Below are 9,480 nucleotides of genomic sequence, written 5' to 3'. Positions count from 1 at the left end.
GTGGCCCTATGGTCTGCTCGGGCTGTGGTTGATTTCTGTTTCACCCCTCGCCCACCAGACTGTTAGTTCTGTAAGTCACGTGGTGGGTGTCAGGGGTAGCAGGATCAGCCAGCATCACACAGCCTAACACCTCCCCGCTCATGCAACAGAATTCGGGGTGACTCAGGGTGGCCCCTTCCTTAGATGGTTGGAGGCCATGGGGTGGGGTGAGGCTGAAGGCCAGACTTGGGCGGAACTCACGGCTTTGAGCTGAACCCAGGAAGCTGGCTGTGTCTAAAGAGCAGCTTCCCACATCCCTGCAGACCCCTGCAGGTGATTGCCGTGTGGGAGGCCTGGAGCAACGGGTCTGGTGCCTGGGGATTAGTAGGCAGGTATGGCAAGATGGCCCATGCCAACTCCAGGCTCTGATTTCCTCATCTGAGAAACGAGAGTGGGGACATCACGTCGTGGTGGGGTTGAAGAGGGAATGAAGGCTGCTTGGCTTTATAGATGCCAGGCCAGTGGCTCTCAACCCGTGGGTCGCGACCCCTTTGGGTCAGATATTTACGTTATGATCCATGACAATAGCAAAATTAAACTTATGAAGTTGGGGGTCTCCTCAACACGAGGAACTGAATTAAAGGGTCACAGTATTAGGAAGGCTGAGAACCATTGCTCTAAGTGTGTATATGCCTATGCTTGTGTGAGTGCATATATCCACGGAGGCCAGAAGAGTGTGTGTGCAGATCATTGGTAATCGGAAGAGGTGGAGTCGCAGGTAGTTGTGAACCATCCAGTGTGGGTGCCAGGATCCAAACTAGTCCTCATGGTAGAATGGCAAGGGCTCTCAACCTCTGAGCTGTTTCTCCAGCCCAGCTCTGGGCACAGTTGGTCCTGATGAAACTGGAAGTGGTTGCTGGAATAATAGTAAGTCTAGAGGCTGCCCTGCCCTGCCCTGCAGGAGTTCCAGCTTCTCTGCCTCTTCTTTGCAGCAAGGAAAAACAGCCCTGGCAGTGGCCGCCCGCAGCAACCATGTCGGCCTGGTGGACATGATCATAAAAGCCGATCGTTTCTACAGATGGGAGAAGGTAGCACTTCCATTCATCTCCTGTTGGAAAGCCTTGGCTGTGTGTGGAGTCTCAACCAATTCTGGGGCCCTGTCTCTAAGTGGGTGCTCATCTCTGCCTTGGGTACCACCCAGATAGTGGGGACCTGGAGATGGGCAAGCACCCAGACATGTTGAAAGGAGGCAGCCTCAATTCTGTGCTGGTGAGATCCTGGCCAAGAAGTGAATTGGTTTGGATACATCAATTTCATGGATGACAGAGAAGTGGGGTGAAAACCGGGAGGTCTCTGGCTGGAGGCTTTGTGGAGGAGGTGCCATGGTAGTGCTCTTTTGACTATGGCAACGGGTTAAAAGTCAAGGTGAGTTCTAGAGGGAGGAACAGTGGTATCCAGTGGTCAGGGCAAGACACACACAGGGTGGCAGACGTGAAGCCTCAGGCCCACGCTGATTCGGGTTCCCGGGCTCTATCACCTGTGTTACGATCATGAGGCAGGCCCCAGACGGCTCCTGCACTTTTGGGATCTGCCCCCACAGGACCACCTTTCATGCAGGGACACCAGCGACCCCACTAGGAAGAACCTGACCTTTAAACAAGACCACCGGCGGGAAACACAGCAGCTCCGCTCTGTGCTTTGGCGACTGGCCTCTCAGGATCTGAGGCCCAACGAGTGGAAGAAACTGGCATATTCCTGGGAGTTCACAAAGGCTCATGTCTGTGCCATTGAGCAGCAGTGGACAGGTACCACCTTACCCTGCCCTCCACCAGGGCAGCCAGGGGGTGGGGGTATGTGAGATGAGCTCTGAGTTCTTGGCTGGTGGGGACAGAAGCTCGTGCAACCCACAGCCCACGCTACTTCCAAAGCACCCCTGGCTTCTTGCACAGGCTATGCGCCCCTATTCTACCCTCCTTTGTGACCTTAAATTTTGCAGAATCAACTGGAACCCATACCCCTGGGTTCCATACCCATCGTTTATATACTCAGCTAACGCCGTTCCCTGTGGGGAAAAAGAAAGGCCACTGTTGGCAGTCTTATTTAAAATCAGTTGAGGCATCTAGACCCTGGTACAAAGGCATGAAAAAGAAATAGACAAAAAGAATATCACGTCGGGGCAATGACTCAGTGGGTGAGAGCACTCGGTGTGCAAATGTGAGGACCCGAGTTCAGATCCACAGCACTCACGTAAAAGCTGGGCATGGCTCTGTGCATCTTTAACCACAGTGCCGAGAGTGGCGGATGCGCAGATAAAGAAGGATCATTAGGGCTTGTTAGCCAGCCTAGCACAGCACAGCACAGCACAGCACAGCACACCTCAGCTTCAGTGAGACCTGATTCACGCGAGTAAGAGGAAGAGTGACAGAGCAGGACACGCGATGCTCAACTTTGGCCTCCACATGCAAGGGCACAGGTGCACACACCATATGCACACACACTCACTCATATACATCACACACCCATGCACCATAAACACTCATACACACACACACACACACACACACACAGATACAGAGAGAGACAGAGAGAGAAACATAAATACTAGAAAAGGAAAAGAGTAAATTCATTTCAAATGCTGTGATTCCTATACTTGAGGAAGTCCAGAAGATATAAACACTATGCATTGTCAATGGATGGGTCAAAAGTAGAATTTTTAGAGATTTCTAGTGAGCATCTAAGGCTGAAAACCATAAACCAGTGCTGGGGCACAAAGATGGCCAGCTGCCTCTCACTAGGCTGCTTCTTATGTTAGATCTAATCTGTATGTCAGATCCAACATGTGCCTGAGGCATAGACTGTGATCAGTTAGAAAGGAAGCATATAATTGGGTAACCCAGTACCTTGAAGTCATAAGCATTTTTTTTTAAATTTTTCTTGAAAGGGTTTCTCTGTATAACATTCCTAGCTATCCTGGAACTCGCTTTGTAGACCAGGCTGGCCTCAAATTCACAGAGATCTGCCTGCCTCTGCCTCCCAAGTGCAGGGATTAAAAGCATGTGCCACCCCTGCCTTGCTAACATAAGCCATTTTTTAGAGTAGGCAGGTAGATGCCTCAGAGAAAACCTGAGGCTGTGGAAAATTTTTGACCTGAGACACCAATCACCCACCCACCCCATCTGAGAAGCTGTGTGTACTGTGACCCTGACCTCCAACTCAGGCTACCGATAGCAGAGAAAGGCCTCTCTCCTGCTGGGTGCATTTAGGATGCAGTACAGGGCAGCAAATACATGCTCTGGGAAGGTGCCATGGTGGCCTCTACTCTCATCATCTGCAGGAACCAGGAGCTACCAGGAGCATGGTCACCGGATGCTCCTCATCTGGCTACATGGTGTGGCCACAGCTGGGAAGAACCCCAGCAAAGAACTGTTTGAGGGCCTTGTGGCCATCGGCAGGAGAGACCTGGCTGGTAAGTGAGCCCTGGCTGGAATGTTTGGGCCCTTGAAGGACCACTCAGGCCAGACAAACTAAGGCCTCCTTACCCACTGTGTCTTTGAGTAATATCACCAGTGAACCCCATGCCCTTCACAACCACCGAAGTCACCCATGACACTATAATCTCTACCCCTCAACTGTCTCTGCCTTCTAGTTGGGAATAAGGCCAAAAACAGCCTTGGGACTTCTTTTTTCATTAGGAGAGATGAGCCACAGACTGGCTTAAACATTGAGTTGAGCCTTCTGAGGCCAGCATAAGGTACTTAACCATGCCACTCCCCAAAACTTAATTTGAGATTCCCATAGTGACTTGGGACTTTCAAACAAGCAGGAACAAAAGCTGTGGAACTAATCCCTCATTCAAGGCAAGCTGGCTGATGAAAAAGCCTTACGCAATGGAGTGTCCATCAACATGGGCAGAATGGGGCAGCCGCAGTGTGGGCTAGTAGGCAGTTACTGGCAGCCACGAAGGCTGCCTTAGCTATGAAGCAGAAGGAAAAATAGCTCTTGCATGGTGGCTGTCCCACACCTCCTCTAGGCCATGTGAGGAGTGCAGGCATTTCAGGGTGGAGGGATTAGGGAATACCTTTTTTTGTTTTGTTTTGTTTTGTTTTCCAAGAACTGTTTTTTGGGTTTTTTGTTTGTTTGTTTGTTTGTTTTTGAGACTTGGTTTTATGTAGCACAAGCTTGCCTCAAACTGAATCTGTAGCTCAGAATGACTTTTGTGCCTCACAAGGGCTGGCATTAGAGGTGAGCGACAGACAGCACATCCCATTTCATATGTTACTGGGGGAAGAGCTCAGGGTTTGGTGTATGCCAGGCAGGTATTCCACCAGCTGAGCTCTATCCTCAACCTCATTTTCCAAAATACTCTTTAAACAACCACCACAGCCGGGTGGTGGTGGCGTACACCTTTAATCCCAGCACTCAGGAGGCAGAGGCAGGATCTCTGTGAGTTCGAGGCCAGCCTGGTCTACAAGAGCTAGTTCCAGGACAGGCTCCAAAACCACAGAGAAACCCTGTCTTGAAAAACAAACAAACAAACAAAAACAACCACCACAACCAAAACATCTGGGTTTTAATTCCAGCAATCAGGAGGAAGAGGCAGGAGTCTCACTACTGGTTCCAGGCTAGTCTGCTCTATATAGCAAGCTTTAGGTCAGCTAAGAGCTTTGTAGTGAGACTCTGTCTCCAAGTAATCCACATGGTAGTGCTTGGAAAAAATTCAAGCTTGTAAAATTACTTTATTATTGCCCTCAGGTACTTACATAAATAATAAAATAAGATGTTACCATTTTGTTATTGTTTGTTTTATTTTTTGAGACAGGGTATCTCTGTGTAGCAGTCCTGGCTGTCCTAGATCTAACTTTGTAGATGAGACTGGCCTTGAACTCACAGAGATCCACCTGCCTCTGCTTCCCGAGTGCTGGGATTAAAGGCGTGCACCACCACTGCCCAACTCAGTTTTTTTATTGTTATTTTTGTTGTTGTTGTTGTTGTTTTGGGGTTCTCTGCTTTTTTGAGCCAGGGTCTCATTATGTAGTCTTGTCTGGCCTGGAATTTGTTCTGTTGACCAAGCTGGCCTTAAACTCACAGAGATCCCCTTGCCTCTTCCTCCCAGTGCTGGGATTAAAGGCTTGTACACCACATCTGCCCCCCAAATATTCTTTTTAAAATATTTATATATTCATTTTATCTGTGTCTGAGTGTTTTGCTTGCGTGTGTATCAGAAGATGCTGGAGCACCAGGAAGGGGCAGTTATGAGCCACTATGCCGGGGCTGGGATCAGAACTCCGGTCCTCTGGAGAGCAACAAGTGCTCTTAAGCACTGAGCCGTCTCTCCAGCCCTCCCAAGTATTCTGAAGAACAGCAATTGTGTCTTCCCTAGCACAAAGCCCCACAGGGAATTAGGACACAAACCAACCCTGGGGGCGGGGTGGGGGCAGAGCTGATGCATCTCGAGCAACAGGAGTCTTGTGTTCCACAGAAAGCACCAGGAAGATGGCAAACGGAGAGCCCAGGGCCCCCAGGAGGTGCACAGCCATGTGAGCTGTGGGAACGGTGCGGGACGACGGTATGGAAGAGGATCTCCTATGGAAGAGGATCTCCGTAAGGGCTGGCGGAACAGTGCCTGCACACAGTCCTCCAGCTACTGGACTGTAGACACCCCGCCCCCGTGAGGAAACTCTCAGACTTTTTGGAAGATGGGGGATGTGTCTATTCTAGGTTCTCTGGGTCACCCTATCTCAGGAGTGTGGCCCTTGAAACTCTCAGCCCACTTTGTTGTGTTTGTGAGGGTGCATATGTGTGTACATGCGTTACATGTGTGGAGGCCGGAGGACGCTTGGCGGGTATTCCTCCCCAGGTACTGTCCATCTCGTGGTTTTTTTGTTTTGAGACAGAGACTCTCTCGATATTCCTGGGGAGACTTGGATCAACCTTTACTTTGAACAGCCTGTGTGTTTTGAGACAGGGCCTCTCATTGCCCTACCTAGACTGGCTGGCCAGTGAGCCCAGTGATCCTCCTGGACTTCCAAGCATGTGCCCCTGGGCCCTGGTTTTTATGTGGGTTCTGAGGGTTGAACTCAGGTCCTTATGTTGCACGGCAAGTATACAGGCTGAGCCTTATCCCCAGGCCTCTCACTGTCTCTTCCTTAGCCTAGACCATCACGAAGCGCCCTCTGGAGGTGCAAGGGTGTCTTTACAGCTAGGGCACCAAGGTCCAGGGAGAAGCAGCTTGTCCAGGTCATAACACAAATCAATGGCATCAATCCAGCTTCCCTCCAACCCAGCCTGCAGGAAGGGCTGCATTCATCCCCTCCAAACCAGGTTGTCCTTAAGTCGTTCAGGACAACATATTAATCTCTAGTGCCAAACAGACAGAAGCGGCCATGCTGATCCCACAGCTGTATTTAAAAGTCCGTTTGTATGTGTTGACAGTCCAGGAGGCATGTCTCTCCTTTCTTTCCCTCCAAGTGAATAATTGGATATATAATTTAAAAATGTTTTTTATCTTGAAATCATTTCAGACTTAGCAAAAGTTGCGAAACAGTACTGAGAATGTTCAAGTTTTCTGCAGGAAGCCCCTGTAAATGTTAACTCTTACCCAACTACAGCGTGGTTGTGTGGAATCGGGAAGTTAGAGGCTGGAGAGACGGCTCAGTGGCTGAGAGCCCTTGCTCTAGCACAGGACCCTTCGCTCTGTTCCCAGCACCCCCATGGCAGCGCACAGCCGTCTCTAACTCTGACTCCAGGTGACCTCCAACATTACTGCCTGTATGTGGTGTTAGCGTGCGTGAATGCGTGCATGTGTGTGCATGCTTGACTCTGTGTGATGTGTGTTCAGGCAAACACTCATACACAGGAAATCTTTTTGGAAAAATTAGGAAACTAACAGTGTTTACAAACTATTCTTGAATCTCAGACCACATTCAAGTTTTGTGAATATTTTGCCATCTTCTGGATTAATATCTGGCCCAGGATCACAGGGCACGTTTAGACATTTTAGCTGTCATTCTGTTGTGCTTCTTTGGTGCTCTGGAAATCGAATGCAGGGTCTCTCATTTGCTAAGTACATGCTATACCACGGAGTTAACCTTTCAGCATTTGGTTTTGTCTTAGGTAAGGTCTCTCTGGTAGCCCAAGCTGGCCTCAAGCTTGAGATCCTCCCACCTCAGCCTCCCAAATACTGGGATTGCAAGATACACGCCACCAAGCCTGCCCCCTGCCACATCGACTTACTTACTGTGTGTCACACCTTTGGAGGTCAGAGGGCAGCCTGCCAGAGTCAATCCTCTCCCTCCACCTAGGGTCCTGGGCTTGAACTCGGGCCATGAGACTCGATGGCAAACACTTTCGCCCACCGAGCCATCTTGCTAGACTCCCCTTCCCTCTCTTAAAAGTTTTTTTCTTTTCAGATTTAAAATTTTTATTTTATGTGTACGTTTTGCATGCTTGTACGGACGCACACCGCATCTGCGCCTGGTGCCCGAGGAGGCCAGAAGAGGCATCGGATTCCCCGAAACTGGAGTTACAGAGGTCACGAGCCACAGTGTGGGCACTGGGAACTGAACCCCAAGAGCAACAAAGCACCCTTCACTGCTGCGCCGTCTCTCAGCCTCCCACTTCATCTTTAACAGTTGCGCGAGAAGTAGAACATGCTGCACTGACAGGGACGTTCATACCTGCACATCCAGGACGGCCCCACTGGCCACGGCGGCCACTGAGATTGTGCAGTGGGCAAGGCCGAGGAACTGAAATTTCTTCTTCTTCTCTTTTTTGCCTCAGTTTTTCAAGACAAGGTTTCTCTGTGTAGCCCTAACTGTCCCGGAACTCACTCTGTAGACTAGGCTGACCTTGAACCTACAGTGATCCACCTGCCTCTGCCTCCTGAGTGCAGGGACTAAAGGCGTGCGTGCATCACAGCCACCAGGTCTATTTTATCAGTTTTAACTACTGAAATAAAAATAGTGAATGATCGTCTTGTTTTTCTTTCTGGCCGTACCGCTGAGGAGATTGCCCTGGTTTTGCCTTGTCATTTGCCACTTCTGCTTCTCCAGTTAGGGGCTGTGACTGAGATGGGGCTGGGGGTTGGGGGGGCCCTGGTCTCAGGTTGTCTGGAGCCCGGGTCAGACCAAAGGCCAGTATCTGAAAGCTGCAGTGTTGCATATGGAGCAGGTTGGTCATTGTCACCTCCTGCAGCTGTTCTGAACCTTTCCTGCCACCTTCCCGCAAGGTCGCTTTAGCCACTAACCCACTAACCTTCTATTTCTAGCCTGTTCTTTCTATAATGTTAGTGGTTTAGTTTTGTTTTTGAGACAGGGTCTCACCGTGAAAACCAGGCTGTCCTGGAACTCTCTGCAGAGACCAGGCTGAGCCTCAAACTCACAGAGATCTTTTTCCTTCTGCCTCCCAAGTACTGAGGCTCGGGACACACCCCCCCCCCTTTTTTTTCTGGATAAACAACCGACTGTTTCCTGGAGATTTCTAAAATAAAATCTGGTTTGTCTGCATATGGAGCAGGACAACAGCAGTGGAAAAGGGGCCAGCACAAGTCTTGTTTTGGAAAGAACTTCAAGATCAATTAAATGAAAAAAATCAACGTGTAACTGTGCTATTGTTTGAGAAATGAAAGTGAATTTTTAATTGTACATGTTTGTATAAAAGCCAGATGAAGGCTCAGAAACTAATAGAAGTGGTGTCCTTGGAGTAAGAGCCCATAGGACTAGGGAAACGGTGGAAGAAAGATTTTAAAGTTAGGGTTTCTAACTGTCCCTAGCTGTCCTAGAACTCTCTGTAGACCAGGCTGCCTTGAACTCAGAGATCCACCTGCCTCTGCTTCCCAAGCGCCACCACTGCCCGGCTGGGAGAAAGAACTCTTAATGAAATGATGCTCTGTTTTAACTTTTCAAATGTGCAGGTGTGTAAAAGAATATGGTGTCTGGAAAAGGTTACCCGGTGGACGGCATAAAGACCAGCAGTCCCTGGGGCTCAGTGGGAGGATGGAGAGGAGGGATGGGAAGTTGGCATCTAGGGCACTATTAGGACAATGAAGCTGTTCTTTCTGGTAATAGTGGATACATGACATTGAACAGTGCTCAAAACCCATGAGGCATACGGTACTGTGAGCCCTGATGTAAGCTCTGGACTTTAGTTAATAATGTTTAGTATGAGCTGGTGGTATGGCTCAGCTGGTAGAATTCATGAAGTCCTGGGTTCAATCCCTGGCTCAGCATAATCCAGGTGTGGTGGCGTGCTCAGAAACATAGTGAGTTTAAAACCAGATGGAGCCACATGAGACCCTGTCTAAAAATAAAGGAAGGCTGGGCAGTGGTAGTGCACACCTTTAATCCCAGCACTTAGGAGGCAGAGGCAGGAGGATTTATGCGTTAGAGCCAGCTTGGTTTATATATAGAGTGAGTTCTAGGACAGCCAGGGCTACAAAGAGAAGTCTTAAAAAGATCAATTAATCAATAAATAAAATGAAGGAAAGGAAGAAACAAAGAAAGG

General features: G+C 49.3%; 1 protein-coding gene across 1 annotated transcript in view; it reads left to right on the top strand.

Moving 5' to 3' along the window:
- Window positions 1–5,558, top strand: part of Ankdd1a (ankyrin repeat and death domain containing 1A) — a 21,076-nt gene extending 15,518 nt beyond the window's left edge. Inside the window, exons 12-15 of the mRNA XM_038324445.1 lie at window positions 972–1,067; window positions 1,580–1,784; window positions 3,314–3,445; window positions 5,459–5,558. Coding sequence (XP_038180373.1) covers window positions 972–1,067; window positions 1,580–1,784; window positions 3,314–3,445; window positions 5,459–5,520 — 495 coding nt within the window. The 3' untranslated portion in view covers window positions 5,521–5,558. The remainder of the gene's footprint in view (window positions 1–971; window positions 1,068–1,579; window positions 1,785–3,313; window positions 3,446–5,458) is intronic.
- Window positions 5,559–9,480: the final 3,922 nt, after the last annotated feature.

This window comes from Arvicola amphibius, chromosome 3 (assembly GCF_903992535.2).
Source record: "Arvicola amphibius chromosome 3, mArvAmp1.2, whole genome shotgun sequence".
Classification (NCBI taxonomy): Eukaryota; Metazoa; Chordata; class Mammalia; order Rodentia; family Cricetidae; genus Arvicola; species Arvicola amphibius.
Note: the sequence above shows the minus strand (reverse complement) of the source record. Positions and strands in the feature narration are given on the sequence as shown.